Source organism: Leptinotarsa decemlineata, unplaced genomic scaffold (genome assembly GCF_025532065.1).
Source record: "Leptinotarsa decemlineata unplaced genomic scaffold, Ldec_3_MD MMD2_tig00026363_RagTag_RagTag, whole genome shotgun sequence".
NCBI lineage: Eukaryota > Metazoa > Arthropoda > Insecta > Coleoptera > Chrysomelidae > Leptinotarsa > Leptinotarsa decemlineata.
In genome coordinates, this window is record NW_027412706.1 from 717312 (window position 1) to 744593 (window position 27282).

Here is a 27282-nt window from a genome sequence, read left to right on the forward strand (position 1 = left end):
GCGGGAAGATGGTACCAATAGTCAATTTTTATATGTTTCAGTTATCTATGACTTAGAATGTTGCCTATACTGATAGCTTTGACTGAATAATTATTTGGGAGTAAAATGCTGCCAAACTATTATTTTTCTTGACCTTCAGTGTTCAGAAACTCGTTTCAAGTTTCAAAATTTTATTTGTTAGTTTTTAAATTCTTGTTGAAATGAATTACAATTTACATCATCACGTAGAAAAAATCACAATAGTGTACACTAAAATAAATTGCGAACGTTAATTTGATAAAGCTTAAAGTCTACTCAAATAGGTAATGTAGGTCGTTTGATTTGCATGAAAATTCACCATATATATGACTCGCTACACCAATATATAGACGTTTCAGACAGTCTCTTCTCACAACGGTTCCTAAAGAACAATCCTGAGTTTCAGTAAAGATGGACCGATCCCCTTACAAAGACAGCAGATTATATTGGTTCGACAGGAAACTGAAACTTTGCTTTTCGAATATGAAGACAGTTGTTGTTTAGCCTAACACCACTGACGTGACAGCACTGCCACGCTTACTCGTTTCATCAAGTGTCTTTTCGTGAGAATTGCAGAGAAAAACAGAAAAAACTCCGCATTCGGTGGTTGATATCAAAGCTTCGTTTGGCAACATACCACCGTGGATATCCTTATTTATCTTGGATGAGCAAAGAATATTACTGAAGTTTTACCCCAACACCAAACCTTAATTTTCAACACCTCAACATAACCTAATAAACACTACATCAATCAACCTACGATTTCAGGAACTTCAAGGACGATACGAGACAAGAACGATGAACAGTGGACTCCCCGTGAAGGACCGAGAAGGATTCCTAGGAAGAAGCACCCGTTTCCCCCAGCAAGACCCCTGGGAACAATGGAAGATCCGCTCGAGCAGATCCACGATATCTTAGAGGAATACCCACTTGGAATCAGATAGCTGAAATCTGAAGCCATTACCCCCGGCCTCACAACCCGTACCCAAAAAACTCCAATGACCACTGCAACTAACCTGGACCACACTAACGAAGCAACGGAAAAACAAAAAATAAGAGGAACACATGACAACTGAAACAACACTACACTAGACATCATCACTAAAACAACACTACACTAGACATCATCACTAAAACAACACTACACTAGACATCATTACACAAGACACCACACATACAACCCACTAACGCTGAAGAGGCATAAGCCTATAGCAGGGCCCCACACAAAATACATTCACAATACTTTGTAATTGATCTCAAAGCTAATAAACATTTTTAACTTGACTTGAACACCTCAACACGTGTTTCAATCACTATGTCATCATCTTCAAGATGATCATCTTCGAAAGGAAAATTAATCTTTCTCTTGGTGTTGGGATAACGCTTGAGCAATATTCATTACAACACCAAAGGTTCCAAATAGTGCATCACAAGTATCTACATTGGATGAGCAAAGTTGAGAATTCTGACCATTCCATGCCATCATAAGGGGATATGTCCGTTCTTCTTAAACGTGCTTCTTGAGTACAACAATGCATTCATGGTTCAGCCTAAACTCACAACAGGTCAAAATGAAAACATAATTGCAGTCAGTGGAGCACATAATTTATTACTAACGGGCAATGAGAGAATTGTCTGAATGTTTTCAGTCCGAATACAGCCGTTAATATTAGGTTGCCTATGAAGATCCATTTCGTTGGTAGTTCAAGGCTGAATTGATTGGAGAGCAGTTACTATTGCTTCATCGCCTTTGGTGATGAAGCAATTGAAAAAGGTGATGACATCTTCTCTAACGCCATCTATGAGACTCAAACCTGTTTAAAAAATCTGTTTAAAATCTGTTTTTTCCGTTAACCAGCTGTCGCACCCCTACGAACGACAACCCTCAGAAGTCGAAACTTGTGCGAGCTAAGGATTAACGAGGTATTACCTTTTAACGTGTGATTCCTAACCAGGAATATAAATGATTAAAATTACGGATGAGTCCATCTCATATGTCTGTTACATAATATTTTTATGCACTGTCTAGACATTAGTTTTTCAGATGATTCTAACATGAGTTGGCTGAAATCAGATTCAAGAAATCTTAAACATTTCGTTGGTCACAAAGTAAGTGAAATCCTGGAAATGTCTCAATCTTCTCAATGGAATTGGCTTTCAACCACCGAAAAAGTAGCAGATAAAGCAACACGTGAAAATCTTTCTTGTGAATGGTCTGAATCAAGAGGATAATTCAGCGAAATCAAATAGGAAGAAAGAATATCTGTCTGAGATGAAAAATGAATATATGATGGTATCTATTCGAGTAACAATTCAATATCCTGAAAAAGAATTTCTTTCAACATTTTTTGTTGAAGCTGAGCACACTGTAAATAGTAGACCACTAACTTATGTTTCTTTGAATCACACCGAGGAAGAAGCCCTGACCCCTAACCTCTTCATGATTAAAACGTCCTGTGCAGTGTCTGTTCCTTGTTTACTGAGTGAAGAAGACGTCAATAACCTGGAAACAATGGAGGATAGCACAGCTCTTAGCAGATCGCTTCTGAAAGCGGTGGATTGAAGAATATTTTCTCTCACTGGTGAGAAGAAAGAAGTGGTATGATAAGCCACTCCAAAATCTACAAAATGATGACAAAGTCATCATAGTCGATACATATTTGCCTAGAAATTGCTGGCTGAGAGACATTATATCCGCAGCTTTTCTTGGTAGCGACGACCAAGTGAGAATTGTATATGTCAAGACGAAGTTGGGAACCTGTCGTCGACCAGCAACGAAGATTTACAAGTTATATGTAACAAAAAATGAGTAAAGGGTTTCCCATTACTGAGGGGAAAATGTTACATAATTTTTTTAAACACTGTATCATCATTTATTTTTTAGTTGTTATTGTTCTTGTTAGATATGAAAATGATAAGCAGTTGATAGTAGATTGTTATAAATAGATAGAGAAAAAAGGGAATTTGAATGAAGGAAAAACTTAGAGATTTTGTATTCGAAATATTGTTATTCAGGCAATGAAAACAGTACGTTTGAAAAGTTATACTATTTCTATTGGTCCTGATCTGGATTACAACTACACAGTCTGAAATACCTAAAAAGGCAAAAAGCTTCAACTAAGAACCACACTGTTTGAACCTTTCATCAATTCCACTGGTGTTCTTGAACCATTCAGTGTCGATGTCTTGTAGACAGCTAAATTTCAGATCGGTGATAATTCTCTAGCTTATTCATCGATAAGTGTTTGGCCCTTCTTCGCGGTATTAGTAAAAACTTTTGGAGATTCTGTTATCTCTTTCTCTGGTCTCTTCGTGTGTGAATATTTTTAACTACAAATTTCATGCCAGAAAAAGTATAGAGTAGGAGACGCCCATGCGTTTTGTTGAAGAAACAACAATCCCATATTCATCTCGTAGGCGAAAATCGCGAAATAATGAGCAGTGAGAGTGGGCTGGTTGGCTGCAGCTCATTTTGTTTCTTCAGTGTTTTTCAAACGTTCCGTCGGCGCAGCCAGTTGTGTCAATTACGCGGCAACGCCCACTGCGAACGAATATTCCATAATATAAACAAACTCCAACAGGTAAGAAATTGAAAAATGTTTTACTGATAGCGAATCGTCGCGATATGATGTATAGACGACGACTCATGGTATGTGTAACTGAAATTCATGGGCTTCTGTATATTTTTTTCCTCGAAATATATAAAAATATATAGATAATATCGATCAGGCGCATACAGTTGTTGATGATTCAGATTTGAGGTCGAGTTTACTCACTGCTATTTTAGTAACTCTTTAGGTGTTGGATTACATAGTGCGTTTTATTGGACAGTTTGGTTTTCATTGATTTAATAAAAGTTTTTTCAGTTCTGCTGATTACAAATTATAATACTTGAGGTGAGAAAACGCTTATTCCATTTCGATTTTCTAAATATATTGATCGTTTTCACTCGTTCGAAATTTATTTATATTGTTGTGTTAGATTTTCTGGTTTCATCAACATGTCTAGTTGATTCATTTATGTTACAAATTAAAATCTGGTCTTCCGTTAACCAACTGTCGCCCCCCTACGAATGACAACTCTCAAAAGGACTAACGAGGTCTTATCTTTTAACGTGTGATTCCAAACATGGTTAATTTTTCTTAACCGACAGTTTCATAGTGTAACCTCATTTCAATGTCATTAGTACCTACTTGGATCAGTATTTTCACCCTTTTCCTATTGATGAAAGTGCAACCTGCTGAATTTCTACTGAATTTTGAATTTATCATTAAAAGAGCCCCTGAAGAGTGAGTGGTGAAGAACTGTTTTGTAATATGAAATCGTTTATTACCTTTTTTGTTGTATATTTCTTCAAAATAATTTATATTTTATTTTGTAGAAAACTTTTTTTATTAACAAGTTGTCAATTTTAAATCGCCACCCTCTTAATTTCAGGAAATATGTAAAATCGAAAAGACACAGTTGGTTAATCATTGAGGACGTTTAAAGAAATATCTTGAACCCTCGCGATTATCTTTGACATCTTTGAATGGAAAGGAGGTAAAGATGTAGAATATGGTGCAGTAGCCAATATTGATTTTTCAGAGAAGCTTCAAAACGCCCTAAAAAAGAGACAACATTGAAAATTGTTTCGCGGAAATAATTTGAAAATATTTTTTCTCAAGAAAACATATTGTAGAGGATCAAAAGCATACCATAACAAAAGTGATGAATTTAGCCCATTTCTCTATTCTGTACCTACTTACATTTTTCTTGGATAAAGCAAAAATAGAAATACTTTGTCAGATGACACATTATGGCAATACAAATTAAATAGCATAGTTGCCAGTTGTAGATTTTTTATTCCGTAGAGTCTTTAGACTCTGTTTTGCACATAATTTTTGTTCTTTGTGTTATTCAAAATAAATAATTTTCAATGAAATAGGCATATCCTTATTTATTGATTCATATTATGAGTGTTTTATAAATGATGATATCTTTGCTAATACAACTTTATCAACGAATGTGGTTTTTCTTGAAGTCGAATTGATATTTAAGTACCGGATAAAACAAACTCCGATATCAGAATGTCTGTCGTAAGAAAATAACTTCACTGTTGGAGTAGATTTGTACATTCATTTCTGATATATGAGGAACTTGAAATCGTGAAATATATACACACCGAGTGTTTTCAATAGGTTTAAATTTCTAAGGGGGAAAAGTAAACTAATGAGTTGAAAATTAATCCTAAAGTGTTTCAATAATCATGTTTATATTATACGAGTATTTTACCAACTTTTGAGAATCTTTTGTATACAAAACACATATAAATATCGTTGACCCCGTATATCTGTGTTGTTTCCAAGTTGTGTTACAACCAAATGCTGTATAGGAAAATAGTCTTTGCACTTGTCTGTACTGTATTGATGAATGATAATTTGCCCGAAACGTGTATAGCGATTTGCATATTTAAGAGTACTTTGTCTATATACATTCACGAAACCACCATTTGTATTAAATACGGTACCTATACGTCATGCAGGTAGGTAAACCTACCTATGTAGAGACGTTGGTGCAACTTATTGTTTCCTGTAACTAATTGTAGCATATCTTTGCACTGGGCTCTACCATACTGATGAAGGCTAATCAGGTAGAGAGATGTATCTGGTATCTGCGCTTCCTACTTTTAAAAGTGCTTCATCCGAGAAGTTTCCTTCTATTTATTTATATCAAATACAGTCACGAAATGACAACAATTAGCCTGATTAGCCTTCATCAGTACGATACAGTAAAGTTTAAGGATGGGCAACACTTGGTTGCAAGAACAACACAAATGCACGGAGTCATCAACAGGACCAGTCGAAGCCAAGTGTAGGTAGCTAGTTAGATGATTCATAGGAATTCTAGGTCTTCTAACTAAAACCTCTTTTTGATTTAGATCAACCAGACTTGTTTACATATTTGAAACGTTCAATTCAACAAACCTAGTTTAAACGAATTGCTGGAAAAAGTACACAAAATGTTTTGAATTACTCAAGTTAGACATGGCTGTTGATGAGTTAAACAAGTTATTGATATTTTTTTAACACAGTATCACCAATAAATGAAGTTATCCTTTAAATCAATTTCTGATAAGATCACATTTGTTCAAACTGGTTGAAAATTATCTAGATGGTTAGGTGGATGAATCAGCTTCAGAAAAAAAAATGTTTTAAACTGTCAAAACGAAGTCAACCAATTTAAGATATTGAATCCTTCATTTAACTATCAAATCTCTGTAGCTTTTTCTCGTCTGACATTTTGTGGAAAATGATCAAATCATCAAACTTCTCTGCACTTCATACAATCAATTATTGATCGCTGATCAGTACTGATGATGGTCTCAGCCTACCAACAGTCTAATAAATTGCTCTATAACTCACCTCTTGGGTTGGGAAGGTTTCAAAGCGAAAAAAAATCGAGATCGAAGTGTTCTTGCCTCTATTCCACTTTCTATGTATATCAATTGAGATCCATTCACGGGGCGAGAAGGTTTTGAAACGAGAGAGATTCCAACCTCAGTTGTGATTCGCCGATACAAATGAAACGTAATAATATTTCCCTCGTAATTTTTTCTCGTTGCATTTTCTTAGTTTTCCTTCAAAACTTTCTCAAACCGTAAGTAGAGAGACATACTCGTACGTTCAGCTATTAACCTGAAAGTATTTGAGAGGAATACCGCATCGTGTATACTAACTACTTCGTACTTAAAGGAAATAATAAAAAGGTGAAAAAAGATTTACTAGGCTCCATGCCCTAATAGGCCAATTGCAGGTGCCTTTGTTACCCTTAATTCAAATTTGCGAGAAGATCTACGCAAATTCTTCATATAATGTCCTATACACTTATGATGCACTGTTTGGAACCTTTGGTGTAGTAATGAATATTACTGGAGTTCTTTCCCAACACCAAATCTTTATTTTTAACACCTCGACACGTGTTTTGATCACCAAGTGATCATCTTCAAGAGGAAGATTAAACCAGTTTAATCTTACTCTTGAAGATGATCACTTGGTGATCGAAACACGTGTCGAGGTGTTAAAAATAACGAGGAAGAGAAGAGGAAGATTAAACCAGTAACTCGACTCCATGAGAGCTTCAGTTTCTTCAGTGCTTCCTTTTATATTTCTTGATAAAGATTCATGAAATCCGGCATTAATATTTCAGCCGATCTTTTCCCAGTTTCATTTCGTGCATTGCGATTTTTTACTGTTCTGAAGATGTTTCTCACGGTTTTTGAAGTTTTGCTGTTATTAAACGTGTTCAAATACAACTCTAATGCATCAAAAACGTAATTGATCATACGCAACCTTGTTGAATCATCTGTTTGATCAATAGCTCCGACTCAACCGATGATATGCAATGGGGAATGTTCCTCCTGACGAAAATCAAGTAGTTTTCATAAAAGAGCCCTAAAACAACGCATTATAAACTTATCATTTCAACCTTTTTCTTTGAAAAATTATTTAAATAATTAAAAAAGAGGAATGAAATAATGCATTCAACATTTAAAGGGATTCGTTTCTATTTCACCATTCGGCAATATCGGTTATAGCTAATAAAGGACAATGAATCTGTTACCTGTATGAGACAAACAAAGATGACATATTTCAGAGGCGTGCTGTTCTGTTTACTTATGTTCCGAGTTCCGAGAAATTCTGTGACATATGACATTTTGTGCACCTAACCTATCTTCCTCTATATAAATAAATAACAAAACAATTGTTGTTTATGTTACTTGTGGAGGTGGTATTGAACTATAATTCATATTTTGCCTCAATTGTTGATTTATAAAGATAATTTTCTTTTTTTAAAGTAGAATATCTAGGTACGTATAAATTATTTCAACTTGATATAGGCGCTGTTACCAATATGTGATTTAGAAACAAATCCCTTTAAAAATTAAAACCCAACTTTTGAAACATCAATTTGAATACTTTTCGAAGTGAATTTGAAAAACTCATGAATTAAACTCAACTTTATTTTGTTCAAACTTGCATTTGCTGTAATAATCCAAATTGAGGAACATTCACCATTATACGAACGACATATTTAGACCAATGGCTAGGACGGATAGTCAGTATCGATTCTTTGTGAAATGGATCTTATTATCAACTATCGAATTTCTGAAGTGAATTTTTTGTTTCTGCACACAATATAACTAACCATATAACTAACTCAAAGTACTCCAACTGTAACCAAACCAAATATGTAGACATCTTCATCCAACACATCCTTTTATCGAAAATTTCTTGGTATATACTAAGGATGACATTTTTTGTTTTCCAACGGCTGGCTCATACTTGGTTTTTGTTTGTTTTGAATTTTCCCGTTTAATTGCTAAACTTCTATCTCTACTATCTGGTGATTAGTACGCAGTATCTTAATGAATTGTTTCATTGTTATTTCATTTGGTTAGTGAGTTCCATGATGTGGAATAAACATTTATTCCATCCCAACGATTTAACTAAATTTGTACGCTGGTGTGATATAAAACTATTGCAATTGAATATAGACACTTTTTTCCGAAACAGAAATCCCATTAATAGTCCATATAAAATCAAGGAATCTGAACTGGAAACAACAAATTCAATCAAAGATATAGGAAGCACTCTTGACCTAAAAATGTTTTTGAAACCCCACATTGCAAACGTTACTTCTAGAGCACTAAAAATGTTAGCCTTAACTCTTAGATCTGCAGAGGAATTACCTCTCTCTTCCTTAAAAATCATATTTTGTTCAATTGTTACATCAATAATCGAATATAACTCCACAATTTGGTGCCTTTAATGTGATGTGGATCATGATGTAGAAAGAGTTCGAAAAGTACTCTGCATACAAAGTGGGATATCATATTGGTAAATAAAACTATAAATGTTTTTTTGGGAAAGAAAGTTTTTGGCTTTTTACTACTACATCTTGATACAAAAAAGGATGAGGGAGTCTTCCAAAGAGAAGAAGAAAGTAATCAATTTGAAAATAAGTAACTCTATACAAGGATGTGTAGATCATGCAAGGAAGTAACTTTCAGGCACAAACTGAAAGAAAGTCCTCCTGAAACAGCTACTTTCATATAAACATTGAATTACACGAAAGAAAAAAATTCTTTCGAAACAAATACCTCTATATGAACACTGAATTAAACAGACGATACTTTTGTCTACTCAGTTTGTATTTCAAACATTCGTTGTGGAATAAAAATCAGATATCATTCACATGAGTTCTACTCTGAATGAATGGTAATAAATTGCGAATGGTAATAAATTGCACTTACATGGAACACTGTCACCCTCAAGATGGAGTAGTAGAAAGCCAAAAACTTTCTTTCCCGAAAATTAATCACTCCTAAAAATATAACCCCTTTAATTCAACTATAAAAGTATATTGGACATTCTTAACTTGAAAACTCTGACTCAGAGAAGATTAAAATGAGATCTTACACTACTTGTTGAACTTGTTAAGCTTAAAACTTTAAATATGAATCCAAAGAGAAAAGAAATACAGAATCTTCGAAGTTCCCTTTCATCATACGAACTATGGCCAGAGTGAGTCTATAGATAGAATTTTGACACTTGCAAACACTTACAATGTGGATTTAGAACTGCAGAAAAAACCTGCAGCTGTCCTGTTTACTGTAACAAAGATATCTAAAATTTTCCTGTGAAAGTTATTATTTGGCGTGCGCTGCGAAAACTATTGATGATGATACATGAAATCATTACCCACAAAAAATCCGTGAGTCTAACTATTATGGGTAGAATAGAAAAACGATGACATTCATATTATGACATCGATAAATATTCATCTTGATAGTTTCATATTCAAGATTGATTATGTTCTTGTGAATTCCTCTTTGAGTTATTCTAATCGGTCCTTTCGGTTAAAAATTACGACTGGTATAAAAAGTTGGGGACTCAATTGTTTTTCACAATAAACTGACAGCTCTAAATTGAACCCCTGCGAAGGCATGTCTAGTATCATATTATAAATCTTTAATAGATATTATTTCACGTTTGTACTCATCAGGCGTTTGTTCCTCGGTTAGGTTATGAGTAGGTTAAGCAATTTGAAACGGAATGTTCCAAGGTTGACTCATTAGGTACCATTAGATACTTGATATATGTGTACATGCATGTAATTCATTAAAAAACAACAAGCAATATGCAGTCACTACATTCCTGATTTATATTTTCAGATTATCCTCAATCAAAATGTCACACACAGTAACAGTAACAAGAACCACAACAACTACGACTACTTCGGCAATTATAATAAATACAGGATATCTCAAATCCTGGCCTGGAATACTCAAATTTGCGGAGATGGTAAGTTAATATTTATTACTATGTTTGGAAATTTTTTAACCGTGAGTCATCGTGGAAAAGCACTGAGCTTTGCAACAGGCTTCTAAAGGCTCTAATCATCCCAGCACAGTGAGAACAGGTCAAAGAATCATCATGAGTGTCCCATTGTCGTATAAAAAGGCGAAGCAGTCGTTTAATGACAGAAGGTTAGCAAGCGCTTGAAATAATAGACTAATTATAAAGTGTAAATGGGTTGAGATGATGTAGGAAGTGCTGAGTTATATTTTTTGTATCTGAATGAAGTTTTTTTTTATTTTACAAGTGTACCATTTATTAAGAATCCGCACACAGATGTAACACTGGTGATAAGAGTGGTATAAGTAATGGTACCGAAGAAAGAAGATTGAAGCGAATTCAGTGATGTATGATGTTGATGAGACGAGGAAATAATTTCGGTGGTATAGGTAATAGTGTTCTCATATTTATTCAATCAAGAGGAAAAAAAGGAAGGAGAAATGAAAGAACAATATGAAAAAAAGAACGAAATGTAGCTCAATAGATGTTGCTCAAACAGATCAACAAGAAATAAAAAGACGATCAAGACGTTGCAAAAACACCATTAGCTACGAGAACTAGAAAGAAAAGAAGAACTGGAAAACTGAAAGGATAGGATTGCAAAATGAAAAAAGAACCAGAAGAACAAGAACGCAAAAGAAAAGGTGAGCAGTATGAGTTACTGATTAATATTTCGCGAAAAGAACCGCAGAACAGGCGTGGACAAAAAAAAGGAAGGGAAATGTTGCTTGTGCTTGATGAAATATTCGTAGATATTCACTGGTAGAGTGGAAGGAGTTGAACATGACCTCATTTGATCAACAGGTCATACAAGATAGTGACAAAAATTATAGAAGCTAATGAAAATTCGAGCACACTCTTAAAGCAATGCAAAACTCTGAAACAGTCTTCCACCTTGAACTATGCACAGTTGACAGTTTGAGGTAGTCACCACTGTTTAAGTGCTTTCACTGCAAAGTCAACCGCTGGAAATATTTCATAACATTCCGGAGGACATATTTAAAATGAATGAAGAAGGAGGATAGGACTCTGAAAGCTATTAAGAACAGAGATACAGCAAAATTCTTGGAGGCATAAAAGCTGGAGTTGAAGAAAGAGTTAATAAGCTCAGAAAAATCGTCCATCAATGGGTCATATGTATAGAAAAATAGGATTTTTCAAGAAAAAAATTCTTCAACTGGAGATAATTAGGGCATTAGCAGACGAACTGTTGGGAACGATAAAGGTCTCTTGTCATAAGAAGAAACGATCCAAACTGTAGAGAAAGTCAAAACAGAGCGCACTCATTTCGAATGTAGATGACAGATCGCCCATTTCTTTTGCTCAGGTTAACCGCAAAAAGTTCGATATTTCAGGTTTTGGTTGATGGATCTGGGAGAGCTTCAGGTTAATTTTTTTTCATTATATCAAAACGAAATATTAAACCATGATAATATTCTGTGAAAGAATAAATTCCGATAGAAACATTTTTTGAAATCCAGCAATTGCGAGGGATGTTAATAACTAGAGAAAATATGGCAAATAGAAAACATCGTACATATTTTGTTTTTTTACCTCTTGTGGTTAACAAGTGCTATAATGGCACTTATACTATAACAAATTAGGTTCATTGTTCAACTCCCTCCTGCATGATAAAATAAGGATAGGCAGGCCTTCGCAAGGATTTTTTACATATTTTATTGTTGTATGCCTTATTAGGAGTTTCAAAACAAAACTGGGTCACTAAATGACCCAGTTTTGATATATGATATAATATCGATGGTAACTGAAGCTTCGTCAAGGTTATTGCTATTAATATACCTGAAGACCTATTCAGAGGTAAACATTTTCCGATTATATGAACATAAATAAAATGCTTTCCCTTGGGTAGATTTAGAGATGAATTTGCAAAAAATTTAATATAAATTGATAGGTTTTCGAATGTCAGTCACACCAGAAATTCAGTAATTTTTTTTGAGCAGGGTAGTTGGGGCAATAACTTTTCAGTTACCGATATGATTGGATATACAGGCTGAATTAATATAAATGAATTATTGCACTCTTTCAAAAAACAGAAAATGCATTTGTCTATTTGATAACTACTGATAAACTATTAATAATAATAATAATAATGTCTGCATGACAGAATGGTGCTGGATACAGCCTGTAAAGTCGTCAGGAGTTCGGATCCCCTTTTCCGCATGGTCCGTGACCATGAGGGACCAGGAAATGGAGTATTTCTCTTTAGGACAGCTGCCCGAGCAGCTGATGAACTCGGTATAGTTTTCGAACGAGGTGACCACAACTCTGTCACCGAGTTGGAACCTGTTCAGCAAAAAGCTCAGATAAAAGCCGTAGAGATCACCTTACTTCTGCGAAAACACAAGGATAAGCCAATGCATGGGGTCTTCTTCAATAACATTGGAGACCTTGGTTTATCAAAGCGCCTGACCTTCGCTTTTCTCAGGTCGAGTGGGCTGAAGTCGGAAACTGAGGGGTTCATCATGGCTTGCCAGGATGGTGTCTTCAACACCTCAGTCTATCACAGTCGCGTGATGGGTATAGAGGTTCCTGACACAAGGTGCAGGGCCTGCCGCGAGGCGCCCGAGACCCTAATGCATTTGCTATCAGCATGTTCAGCATATGCGGTCTCGGCTTATATCCATCGACATAATGCGGCCCTAAGAGTGCTGTATTACCATCTACGACACTCTTACGGTATTGACGAGACACCGGTGTTGCCCTACGCTCCGGGGGATATTGAATCCATTCTGGGGAACGAGAAGTGCCGAATTTATTGGAACTATTCGTTCCCCACCCTCAGGCTCATACGAGCTAATAAGCCTGATGTGGTCCTTCTCGACCACCAGAGCAAAACGATATTTGTCGTGGAGTTTTCAGCTCCTGGCAACCATCTGTCAAGATGGTTGTTCTGATTATTGGAGTCCTTGGTGGAATGATGCCCTCTCTACTCTTGAATCTTAAGATCATGCTTGCCGCACTAAGGCAGAAATCTTAGCCGCACAGATGCAGAAGGCTGTCATTCTTGGCTCACTGTGCTTGCTCTGGGCACATGATTCTCGGAACCAATGATCACTTACCCCACGGTGTGGGGAGTGGTCATTGGCTGATAATGCTGGCGCGCTCTCCCGAATGTATCGGGGCTTCGGGGGTAGGGCCTGACCAACGCACACTACGGTGAAAAAAATATAATAATAATAATAATAATATCGTCTTTATTATCTTCTAATAAATTTAAAGCAAATTAATCAGGAAGAGTTCATTTATTATATGAAGATAAATGGCGAAGTTCAACTAATATGCAATTGATATATTCCAGTAATGAAATTGAAAAATGGTTTTTTTTGTTCTTATAAAGCAATTCAGAAAACTATATTGAAAAATATAAAATATGTACATCAATTCGTGCAAGTCTTAATAGTAAAATTGTTATGATATGATATAGTATAGGTACCCTCTAATTTGTACAGTTGACTTAATAAAACAATGTAAAGCATCGAATAAAAAGAGATAAAATACTTGTATCAGTAGAAGAAAAAATCATAGTGAAATCACTACTGGAGTATTGCACTGAAAACTATTTAGAGACGGTGTCGTCCGATTATATCATCTGCATCTTATGCAACCAGTCAAATGCTACTAAGGTTGCAACCCTCCACTCAATATTCGAAAAATTTTGTTGTGTTTATTATTGTTTTGTTTGAATGGCCTTAAATTAATAGAAACATGGTGTAAGGAACACTCGCTGTCGATCAATCCCAAGAAGACTGAGATGGTTCTTTTCACCAGAGCTTATGAGCAATGTCGGAGGACAGTGGGACGCGCATGGTGTTTTTCACCCTACACCCTACACTGCAATAATAAGACCAATGTTAACCTACGGAGCCATTGCATGGGGAACGAAAGTTCTACAAGCAACGGTCATCCAAAAATTATATCAAATACAGCGACTGGCTTGTTTAAACATCACAGGAGCCATGAGAACAACACCAACCGCGACAATGGAATTAATTACGGGTCTGACCCCTCTGGACCTATACGTTAAGGAGGTTGCGTTAATGGCCATGTTACGATTGCGCACGGCTGGTTTAAACCTCGAAGTAGGATGCAATTGAACCCAGGTGTGTGTTTAATAAACCCTATAAAACACAAATAAAACAGAACACAGAGTCAGATGTTACAATTGCAATACGCATATATACAGACGGCTCAAAAACCAAAGAAGGCACAGGATGTGGAGTGTACTCCAAATCACTAAGTCTAAGGATAAATTGGGGAATTGGAAAAATACCAGCTTGGTCCAAACATAACTGGCCACAAAAGATCAGGGCTAGAGTGCCACCAAAATTTAGCCAAAGCCTCGGTAGATAATAACATCCTGGGGTGGGTTAAAGGGTACGGCAGGAGTAAACGTAATCGCATTGCCGACTCTTCAGCCAAGGAAGTGAGTGGACTAAGAATTTTAGGACCCAGTGACACCAACGGCATGATGACTTCGACAATTGTGGAACTAGCCAAACGTCTCACCCATGCTCAGTTCCTAAAGAGATAAGATGGAATCAAAGGATCACCCTGGGCGACTCTGGGAAGCTGGCGCCGAAGAAATATCTGGCGATGACCAGGAAAAATCTACGCTTAACAATAGGATTTCTGACTGGTCACTGTCAAATAAGGAAACACCTCCATAATATGGGGCTAGTGGACACATTCTATGTAGTATGTGTGAACAGAAAGATGAGACTGTCAGGCTCCTATGCGAGTGCTCGGAGTTATTGTCAATAAGAGAATGTGTGTTTGGCGAGTCTTAGCCTAGACCTGCCGATATAAAGGAGATGTCTCCAAGTGACCTGTCCACCTTCCTGAAAAGGACAGGATGGACGATGACCTAGGAGGTCATCGTCCATCGTTTCCTATCGCATGATATTAGAAAGTATCATAATAAAAAAAAATATGGCACTTTTTTATATATAGCTGTTTTTATAATTTTTTTCTGCTTCAGAAAAAAAAATATAACGTTGGTCAGTATTTGTTTATAAAAAATTTTTAAACTAATAAACAATTAAATAATAAATAAAAAAAATTATGTCAAACTATTTAAAAGTGTAAATTATGATTTTTAAAAGCAAAACTATTTTTGAACTAATTATTTAAACAATCGAAATTTTAAAAAATCGATTTTAAAAAATTAAAAATTGAAATTAGGAAAAATTTTTTTCAATCATAATTATCTCTAGACAACAAAATAGCAAAAGAAATTTTTCAAAAATATTGAATTTTTCTATGAACAAATAATAGGTCGGTCGGTAGCCAAGCGGTTCGGCGTGGGTGCTTTGTTCACTCACTCGAATTGACTGCCGTGTTGGTCGGTAGTTCAAGCCCTAGTCTGAACGATCGATCTTCACTTGCTATCGTCCAACCCGTGCTATGAATCACACGTTAACAGGTAAGACCCCGTTAGTCCTTAGCACGCACAAATTTCGACTTCTGAGGGTTGTCATTCGTAGGGGTGTTTGAAAAATGGTGATAAAAATCTTTTTTTCTACGGGACTCGATTCATTCAAGTGTTAAGAAGATACTAGATTTTTTTCAAGTTTTTAAAATGACATTTTATATTGGGGTAAATTTTATTAAAACAACGATAAAAATAAAATAAAGACAACAATAGAAATTAATTGGCGCTCCGGGGCGACTTCATTGATTCCAGTGGCGCATTTGCTTTTTCAGCTGCAGGAAAATTCGGAAAAACCTGCAGCACCACATCATCTGAAGATCTTGATCTTGTCCTCTCTCTTATAAAACAAAATGTAGGGTGTCTCCAGAGGCTCCAATAATTTTATGTTATAAAAAAATTATTTCTTTTGATAAACTCTCTTTAGCGGCAGCACGCGCATGCCGTAACAGCCGTGCGGAACCCTATTTTCAACGTCAAATTAAAATTATAAATAATGGAGATAGAGTTTCGGGAGTCGGGACTTTTTTATCGGAAATTTCCTCCTCTTTAGCCAGTGGTTTTCAAAATTGCTTAAATATTAATATTTTTGAGTTATTAACGAAAAACTAAATACCATTTTTTAATCTTATTTTGTTAATAACAATTGCAATTTTTTACCTACACCATAATCCTTCAAAAACATTTTTCTAGAGGTGATTCCGAATCGAATGTGCTATTGCTCATATTTTTAGGATCTTTATCTCTTTTCTTCATGTTTTTGAACTTGTTGATTGGACTATAAATCTAAGGAATCTTATTTATATTGAAAGGGTTATATTTTTAGGAGTGAATAATTTTTGGGAAAGAAAGTTTTTGACTTTCTACTACCCCATCTTGATACAAAAAATGTGGGTATCTTCCAAAGAAAGGAAGGAAACAATCAATTTTAAAAGTAACTCTATACATAGATGTGTAGATCATGCAAAGAAGTAACTTTCAGACACAAACTGGAAGAAAAAGCTCTCCTGAAACAGCTACTTTCATATAAACATTGAATTACGCGAAAGAAAAATTGGAATATTTCAAATACAAACTGTATAATTCATATGAAAGTACTCGTTTCGAAAGAATTTTTCTTAAGTGTAATTCAATGTTTATATGAAAGTGGCTTTTTCAGAAGGGCTTTTTCTTCCAGGTTGTGCCTGAAATTTACTTCTTTGCATGATCTACACATCTTTGTATAGTGTTACTATTTATAAAATTGATTGCTTTCTTCCTTTCTTTGGAAGATTCCTACATTTTTTGTATCAAGATGGAGTAGTGAAAACCAAAAACTTTCCCAAAAATTAATCACTCTTAAAAATATAACCCCTTCAACATAAACAAAATTTTTCACGTTATCTTTTCTCAAAAACGGGTCCTTATTTATATTCATCGAAATAAAGGTAAACATACTGGTTGTACGTGTGAATACATGAGAATTATCATTTAAGAATTGTGTACACCTTCACTTACTTGAGTAATGTAACAAAAAGATTTCTGAAAGTTTATTTTCATTATGCTTCAATAATTTTTGACCTACCTCTATTGAAAACATGGGTTCATTATTGCAACCAATATGAATTTATTGGCCCAGTAACAAAATTACCTCAATAATAAACCAATACTTGATTGATGGTGTAGAATAAATCGTCAGAAGCGATATTTCAACACAGTTCCAAAAATAGAATTAATAAAATGTATAAAAATAAAAACATTCAACAGCTCAGACATATTTGAATGAGATGGAGAGATGGAGAGAATGAGAATCTGCCATTTTGAATATTTAGATACTAATAATGGTAAGTTTTGATTGGATACATTTTGAGTAAAATTTAGGTTTTCTTCAATTGAGTGAGCAAGAGGATAGAGGTAATTCTTGAAATTCATATTTTTGTTGTGTTCAAATATGTAATCAAAATTAATATTGAGAAATGTTACTGACAAGTTGGATATGGATAAATAAAATAGTGCAGAAGCTTAGTAGTACTGAAATATTCTGAAGATTCAGAAATAAGCACTTTTCCCAATCACTAGAAATGCAACACTCTTCTAGACGGGTGTTTCACCAACCAAGTTGGCGTCTTTAATTTTCTTTATCTCCTGAAGACCGCCAACTTGATTTGTGATGAAACGCACTTTGAGAAGATTATTGTATTGCTGGTGATTGGAAAAACTGATTGTTTTTAGTTTTACCCTACGCCAGAGGTTTACCTTTATTCCGAAGATTGTCAACTGAGATCAAATTTCAAAACTTTTAGACCAATCAACGGGATTTATCATGTTGTTTTTTTTCAATTGTTTAATTTCTCAAGAAAAGCAGTCAGTATGGAAGTACTAACCTATTTGTCCCTTTGATGGAACCAAGTATCCCTTTGATGGAACTAAGTATCCCTATGAAAAAATGAAACGAAGTAAAATTTAAAGCGAACTAACAACAAACTTATTCAATAATATCCTCGTGCTTACATTGACCCAGTTCCAATTTAGTCTGAAGCTTAGTATCGGACTATCGGACGGCGTTTGCCTTGAGTTCCAGTAAACAAAATACCGGGGGATACAGGTAGGTTCTGAATATTTTCAGTTCGCTTGACCATTTCCAAACGAATGAAATTTCCTCTTTCCATTTTCTTTGAAAATTGTAGGAGAAATTTGATTTTAACGCATGCACTTTCGAAAGAGAGAGAAGCAGACAAACAATAAAGGGGGGTAAACAGAAAGTTCACTATAAGTTTACTAACTTTTTTTACTTTCAAAATATTCTACAAAGGTCGCATATCCCGCATTTCATATCAGAACTTTATTTCGTATGCAGTTGTTGAAGACTTCGGATGAGTTAAGGAGGTTGTTGTTATATTCAATATATGGATGGTATATTACTACTGTGAAAAATAAATCAGTGTTTGTATTTTAGAAGGACTAATTTTCTGGAAATATTAAATGTAACAACAGAGGTGACGTAACCTGCAGATGAATTCATTTTCTTGACTTATTTACCACATTGAAAGCACACTCAGTCGTTATTTATTATCCAGAAAATAGCCATTAGAGTTCTGGCCGTTATAACTCAGACTAAAAGCTGTAAACCATGGTTCTTTAAGTTTAAAATACTGACGTCAGCAAAAAACAGTGTCGTGAAAATGTATAATAATTATTGTGAAATCCAATATGTATATTTTAATCATAAACAAATTTTATTTAGATTTTGGATTAGGTGTAGTCAATGACTTGTCAAAACACTATGTCGTGTATTACTGACCAATAAAGTACAATATAATACAAAAATCTCATTTCTACTAGCTTCTAATAACATAATTTTCAACTTCTCTCTGTACTGAATGATATCTGTGAAATTCTTCAAACTCAACTCACCACGGTAGTGATGAATAAGTATTATGTTTTTCAAAATCTAGAATTATTAGCTAAAATATATGACGATCCGTAGCTTTTGGCAGAATCACATATTTTTTGTGAAAGGAACATTTCAATGATATTTTATTTTAATTCATTACTGGCGATTTTTCAACAGATATGATTTGGTAATCATTTTCCTCCGTGTTTTTGAAACTCTTATACAAACAGTGATGTATTTAGAAACTTCTTTAATATTATTTATTCAAATGTTGTCCACTTTCTATCTGTCATTTCCATATTGATGGTTTCTGGACCTATTATTGCGAGAAAAAAAAATAAAAGTAAAAAATGTTAATTGTTCCCACATGGAATCCCAGAAAAATTGTCATCTAGAAATTCTTACGATTTTTAAACCCTTATTAGTAAAAAAAAACAAATCACACCAAAAACGATTGATGGTTCTCAATATGCCCTGTATTAGATAATAATATTGCTTCCCAAAATATCAGGGGAACCTTCATTAAGAACACCAAATTTTAAATTTTCCAGTGGAGATCTTTATCATTATAAGGGTATTTGACTTCTATGACATCATCGTCACCAATGAGCCCTTCTGAAGAAGAATGGATAATCTGGGTGTACAGTTAAGCCCACTCCCACACAGTGTGTTGTTTGAGTGCATACTTGTTTAACCATTTCTTTTTCATCAGAGTTGAGTTTTCTTTTGGGATTCTAAGCTGGACAACCTAGCGTGTAACATATGCTCTACTACCTTCTGTGTTTTCAAACCTATTGTGGTAAACTAGACTTCCTATTCCGTATCTTAAATATGCTTCTATATTGTTCCATAGTATGCACATTTGGCAGCCTGGAATCCCAGTTCAGTCGAACTGGGAAACCATCCTGAGAGCATAATATTCTGAAACTAATTTTTTCGAAAGGTTTCTTATGTTATACTCAAATTTAAGTGTCCCATATATCTGTAGCCCTAAGAATTTTCTAGATGCAGATCTTCAATAGTGGTCTCCCCTAAAAGTAGTTCTAGTGAGGTACACTTGAATTATTCCTTCTTATTCATATAATTGAGATAATTTATGTGAAGGAGAAAGAGAATGGGACCCAAAATTGATTCTTGGGGTACTCCACACTCAACATCTAATATAGAAGAGTTTGTTGACGGTCTGACAAATTGAGTCATCCGTACTGATACTACACGAACTGACTATGATAATTTACCATTACAATATGTTGTATGAACAGATGACATCACTGGCTTGGCAGCGAAACACAAAATGTCACATTATAGTAGCGGTCTTCACAGTAGTGACGGATAACTCGCTTTGAAATAAGTAAGAGTGCATAGCACCAATGTAAGGTGTACAACGGAGATATGAAGAGTATGTTACATGTATGTTTTCAGTTGATAATTATTAGAGAAACAATCTTTTGGATCTTTAGGGATTTATTCATTCGAATTGTCAACTTTTGGTGGTAGACAACACACATCAAGGTTTCCTACTAGGTTATTTATGCACAGATGACACCACTTGGCAGTGAAACAGGAAACGGCAGATTCAAAATGGCAGCGACCTTACACCATTGACTGATAATGTAAAAGTACATAGAATCAACGTGATGTATACAACGGAGATGCCAAGATTATGTTACAAGGATGTTTTTCCACGGCTTCTCTGGGTAGAGCGCATCCGAAACGTCCAATTTTCCATGACTCTGGTGCATAAATCAGGCTGACTTTGACAGATGGCATAGATTATGTTGGCTTTGAGGATCGCTGTAGTTTGTGGCTTATTTGCATATACCTGCGACCCAAGAAAACCCCACAAGAAAAAGTCTAACGTGGTCAAATCGCACGATCTAGGTGGCCAGTTCACATCATTTTCGTAGTAAAACTATCGTTTGTCTGCAGAAAATGCGCCCTTTATTTTCAGAAATGTTTTTATTTTATTTTTTTTTGCATACAATGTTAAAATCTATATATATATATATATATATTATTTGAAAATAATAAAGACCTTTATTATTATCACCTCCACGTGACCATGCCACCAAATCGCTCGTGCAGAATATCCCATGTGGCATGAGTTGTGTGGTACGTAGCGTCGTCCTGTTGAAACCCTATGACGTTAGTGTCCAGATTATCCAATTCAGACCAAAACAAGTTGGTAATCATCGACCTATGGCCTATGGTGCTCGCCGTTAACAGTGCCAACGGGGCCGACGTCGTTCTCGAAGAAATGTGGACAGATAACGATGCCTGTCCAGAGTTCACATAAAACAGTGACTTTTTTGGAATGCATTGGACGCTTTTGGATCTCATGTGGATTGGTATCGTTCCAAATTCGACAATTTTGTTCACATACACATTCATCCTGAAATCACTGAAGATGATTTTTCGATGAAAATCAGGGTCAGTTTCCAACTGCTTCCAAGCCAATTCAGCTAATACACGTCGTTGTCTATGGTCATTTATCTTCAGTTCCTGGATCAGTTGAATTTTTTATGAATGCAGGCCCAAGTCACGAGAAAAAATTCGCCAAGTTGTGGTCTGCGAAAGGCCGAGTTCTTGTGAGCGACTCGAAATCGACTGCCTAGGATTCTCCCGAACACTTTCACAAACAGTGGCGATATTTTCGGTAGTTCTTGCGTTTCATCGACGTACGGGTGTCGGTCGATCATTTACTGAACCAGTAAACTAAAATTTATCCACCACATTGCGAATAGTCCTCTCGGTAGGACGATAATGATGACCGTAAAATGGACGAAGCGCGCGGTACGTTGCCCGAACAGAACATCCATTTTGATAAAACAAGTTAATTATTTGGCAAGTGTTGTTGAATGCTATATCCGTTTAAGATGGATTGGCAAAACAGACTGAATAAATAACAACTAATTTAATAGATACAGGTTTAAAAAGATGGGCATTATCAGTTGTCAAAGTTTGAATGTTCCTGTTGGGGTCTCTAGAAATGTATTCTTCCGAATTTTCATTTTTTGTAGCATCTGTCTCAATAATTCTAAACCAGATATTTCAACAATTATCAGGTTTTTTTAAGAAACATATTTATTATTTTTTTCAGATTTTGGGAGCCGTCGTTGTAGGACTCGTCAGCTACTATATTAACAAATTTTATGTCATAAACACACCTGAGCTTTTCTTCCTTTTGATGGCAGTGACATTCCTCACCGGAACCTTCATATTACTAACGTCGTGCCTGATATCAATATCGACAGCCTCGATTATTTCGAAAACAATTTACGTAAGTTTGTATATTTAAAGAAATCTTCTGTGATGACTTCATTCCTCTGTTATTCATTGTTAGTGTTGGACTGTGTGATTAGGTTCATAAATGCGTTTGCTGATTAACATTTAATGATGAGAACACATTTCAATTATAAGTATTTGACAGAATAATAGCTCGCTAACTTCTGAATTGGTTTGTATGAGAATTCTACCAAAAATAATTGAGTTGACCGTTTGAAGGCCAAGAAAATGTATGACATGACTAGATGTATTGTTCTCTAAAAACAAAATAAAATTAGAATTTTGAAATTTGATTATATTTTCCGTCACGAAACGGTCTGTGGTTGCTCAGTATTCTACTGGAAGTTTTCACGATGTTTTTTATAGATACATACAGAATATCACCTACTAGTTTTGAAAGTATGTATCTCAAACTTTTTTGTTGGTTTTAATATGTTGGTTTTAATAGTTTGGTTTACTGCCAACCGTCTAATCGGTGTTAGGATCTCAAGTTAGAAAGTAAGACCTCAGTAAAACTTACCTCGCACAAGTTTCAATTTTTGTGAGTCAATATAGAAAATGATAGAAATGTGTTAATTTGATCTTAAAAAACCGTACAGACATATACAGTGCAATTCTTTAATGTCCCCCCAACTGCTTTTATTTTTTGAACGGCTCAACTCAAAAAATGTAAATTTGGGATAAATGACAGATGAAACTTTCAAGATGGCGACTGGGCGCCATTTGGGAAAAAAATAATTAAATGGAATGGGGGTCTTGTGATACATTATTTCGAAGCTCCTAACGAATACTTCACAACCCTAGAATATGAAGTCGATATCTTCACCTACTACAAAATGGCGGATCATTTTATAATTTCCTGAAGACAAACACATTAATATCGATATTTCTAGAAATATTCTTTTTTATCTGCCATTTGGCTATTCCAACAACCCGATAAGGTTTGTTAAGCTATTTTTTGTTTATAAAAACGACAGTATGACAATGAACATCATTGTTCAGTTAGAATATTCTCATTTAGTTTTCGGTTTTACTAGTAGAAAGGTACCACGTCAACAATCTCTAATATAATCAACTCTCGTCCGTTCGAAGGAAAAATTGAGGCAATTTTTATTTACGGTGCGATGCGTAACTTTCATGAGACTGAAATGATTTTCAATGAACATTTTCCGAATCGTCCTATCTGTAGAAAATATTTGAAGGAACTTGTATCGAAATTCACAACTACCGGTAGTGTACATAATTATATTCTAGGGTTGTGAAGCGTTTGTCAGGAGCTTCAAAAAGATGGCGACTGGGCGCCATCTGTTAATTTCACTACAAAATAAAGTATTCATGCATTAATCTCATTATCCTAAATTTCAATTTTTTGGGTTGACCCGTTCAAAAAATAAAAGTGGGGGATTAAAGAAAAGTGCTGTATAAATAGCACAAGACCAGAGACAATTCAACAGGTTTCTCAATTTCAGATAAAAGGATCTTTTGAAATATTGTAAAAAATCATAAATGGAAAAACGTACTAATATTTCATAAATATGCTCGTATTTGAAGAATGTGTATACAATCTCCTAGCACAAATGCTGCCCCCACGCACCAGCACCGCAATACTCTTCGCGAAGACAACTATGTCTATGTGAAAGGAAGCAAGTAATGAATTCAAATAAGATTCCTCTTGGCTGGGATTTAATCAAATAGGTGAATGAATGTCATTACGATGTCATTGATGACATAAGTATATCAAACTTTAAAAATCATTAAATCGTAATTCATTAATGAATTGTCTATGATGTTATCCAATTTGGTACCGAAGAGCCTTGAAGCAAGTGTCTTGCTGCGAAACATCGGTGTCTACCAGTGAGGATGACATTGTTCCATGTAAGTGCAATTCATTTAAAGTAGAACTCCTGTGAATGATTTCTAATTTTATTCCATAACGAATGTTTGGAATACAAACTGAGTAGAGAAAAGTATCTTCTGTATAAATCAGTGTTCATATAAAAGTATTTGTTTCGAAATAATTTATTTTCGTGTAATTCAATGTTTATATGAAAGTAGCTGTTTCAGGAGGGCTTTCTTCCAGTTTGTGTCTGAAAGTTACTTCTTTGCATGATCTACACATCCATGTATAGAGTTATTTATTGTCAAATTGATTACCTACTTCGTTCCTTTTTTTGGAAGAATCCCACATTTTTTTGAATCAAGATGGAGTAGTAGAAAGAAGTTATTTCTGTTTTCTGTTTTTCAAATCAATCCTACCCATTCCTGTATTTTGGTTCAAATGGAACAACAATTAACTCATCGTGTTTTCGAAAAGTACAGTATTCACAAATACTCCCTCGAAATGAACCTTTTTTAATTAACTTCAATCGACTATATTCAAGTGAAACTTTATTGTCAGATTTGCACTAAACAATACAGGGTGTTTCAAATTCGATCTTCACCATTCGGATCTCGGAAACTATGAGAGATACGAAGATGATTAAGTGGGCAAAGTTGCGCATTTACCTGAATAAAAATATACCGTTAAGAAAGTTCTGAAATTCCGAATATTACCGGAGATATCCGAAAAAAAGAGAAATTTCGGAAAATGGTTTTTATTTTTTCTGGCTTTATTTTTCGAAGGATTCGAAAATAAATTGGACTTCCACATTGCCACTTTTTTCCTGCTACATAATGGTGTTTTCAGATTTGAAATCCGACGTTTCGTCTTCCGGCCACCATCATCAACTTTATTTTTTCTTATGGGCGCTACATTGGATTTTTTCTGTTTTGGATAGAACCAGATTTTACCTTTTCAATGATGTATCAAAAGTTATCATTCTTTTTCGAAAATGGGAGATATTGAAAAAAAATGATTCTTATCATAATAGGCTTTGACTTTGATGTTTCTAAATTTGACTATCAATTTATTACACTCAATGGCATTTTGTTATTGTATAAGTCATTGAGTTTTTGGCGAAAAATGGCTTTCACGAATGAATAAAAAAGAGATATGATACAAATCTATTACAAATACGATAGAAACAGTGTTAGGACACCGAAAATGTATTTAAACTTGTACCCCGATAGACGATAATCAGATCGTTCGTATAATAAAAGATACTATTATACAATAGTCATGGCCGTATTTAGGGTGGGGCTACTGCTCCACCTGCCAACTTTTACGTCGTTCGTCCCAAACAGTTTCTTGCATTTTCACTAAGAATACTTGCACAAACAAAATAATATTATTATCGTTATATCAGAAAGCTCTGATTGTAAGTTTCCATTTACTATCAATTTTTAATTTGATCAAGCATATCAGCGCGGCAATAGTTTTTTCATGTGTAATTTGTAATGTGTACCCCATGACTTGAAGAGAAATAAAACTAAATCCGAAAAACGATTGAGCTTCTTCGAGCTCAAAATTCTAAAAATAATTTTACGAAATCACCCGCTTACCCCCTATTGAATTTTTTTTATTTTTTTAGCTGTCGTGTTCTCTTTTTCTTATATATATGTTAGAGTAATGCGTTTCGAATCACTATTTTTTTTATAGCAAAAAAATTAGGGGCTTTCGTTGCCTCTAGGCCTTTTGAATTCGGCCCTGACAATAGTTTCCCAATATGAACATGCCTGCGGAAGCTATTGTATAGTGAAACATATGTTGCGCTTTTCAGTGAAATTCTCACAATAAAGTATTACTAGAATACGTTCTAGATTTTCATCAAGGGTCAGCCAAGTATCAACTTCATTTGAATAATATTCTTCTCTCACAAATGTGTCCCAGCTAACAGAATTTTTGTTCACTCAAAAGGAACGTAACAAGAAAGTGTAGTCTGTTTTGAAAAAGTTGGCATCTGTCTGGTATTATATATACAGGGCTATTCAAATTCGTTTCTGTACATGGAGATCTCGTAAACGATAAGAGAGAGAGAGAGAGAGAGTCGGTTAAATTGTGGCAAATTTGCGTATTTCAATCGAATATAGCGTTTCTGGTTCTGGAGATATACAGGAAAAACCAATCCCAAATTATTTTTTGTCTATATCTTCTTTATTCGCAGGCATATTGAAAATCTGTCCACATTTTGCCATTGGCACTTGATGTGGGCTATCAGAATACATCCATGAATCCATGAATACGTGTTTTTATTCAACGCAGTCAACCAATTTCCAGGGCCGTAATTTAAAAGGAAATAATCACCCCATTATAATCAAATATTACCGAAACATCCCGAAATATAAAATAAAATGTAATTTCTTAGTATAAAGTGAATGTCTACGATCCAAAAACTACAACAAAAAATACAGGTCCGTATTTGAAAATTCAAAGATGGGGTGGCCCAAGTCAGATGACACCCTATATAAAACATATTCTGATAGCTCACATCAAGTGCCAATAGCAAAATGTGGACAGATTTTCAATATGTCTGCGAATATAGAAGATATCGACAAAAAAATAATTTGTGATTTTTTCGTTTTTCCTGTATATCTCCAGAATCGAAAGAGCTATATTTAATTTTTTCACATCATTGAATAGGTCAACTTTGCCACAATTTAACTCTATCTCTTATCGTTTACGAGATCCCCATGTACAGAAACGAATTTGAATAGCCCTGTATATTCGTGTGGGTAATTCTTACAATTGAAAAATCTCTGAGTGGTAGCTCCTCATCATTTTCAATTTCAAAACCTCACATTTGGGATCGTTCTTCAAAGTCGACTCGTCTTTCGCTTTCAGTTCAAATCTGCTCATGTACAAATTAGCTGCAAAGAAG

General features: G+C 34.9%; 1 protein-coding gene and 1 long non-coding RNA gene across 4 annotated transcripts in view; one reads left to right on the top strand and one right to left on the bottom strand.

Annotated features, from left to right (window-relative positions):
• Window positions 1–3440: 3440 nt before the first annotated feature.
• Window positions 3441–27282, top strand: part of LOC111514931 (uncharacterized) — a 30203-nt gene continuing 6361 nt past the window's right edge. The window contains exons 1-3 of one of the 3 annotated variants that reach the window (XM_074185149.1): window positions 3441–3599; window positions 10235–10364; window positions 22341–22520. In XM_074185149.1, the coding sequence (XP_074041250.1) occupies window positions 10251–10364; window positions 22341–22520 (294 nt within the window). In that variant the 5' untranslated portion in view covers window positions 3441–3599; window positions 10235–10250. Of the gene's footprint in view, window positions 3600–3643; window positions 3668–3756; window positions 3915–10234; window positions 10365–22340; window positions 22521–27282 lie in introns of those variants that run through there. The other 2 variants (XM_074185151.1, XM_074185150.1) reach the window with 2 other exon arrangements.
• LOC141486698 (uncharacterized) lies at window positions 3521–4880 on the bottom strand. The gene is made up of 2 exons (XR_012467989.1): window positions 4716–4880; window positions 3521–4622 (listed from the first exon to the last, which is right to left on the bottom strand). It is a non-coding gene; the product is annotated as an uncharacterized lncRNA (long non-coding RNA).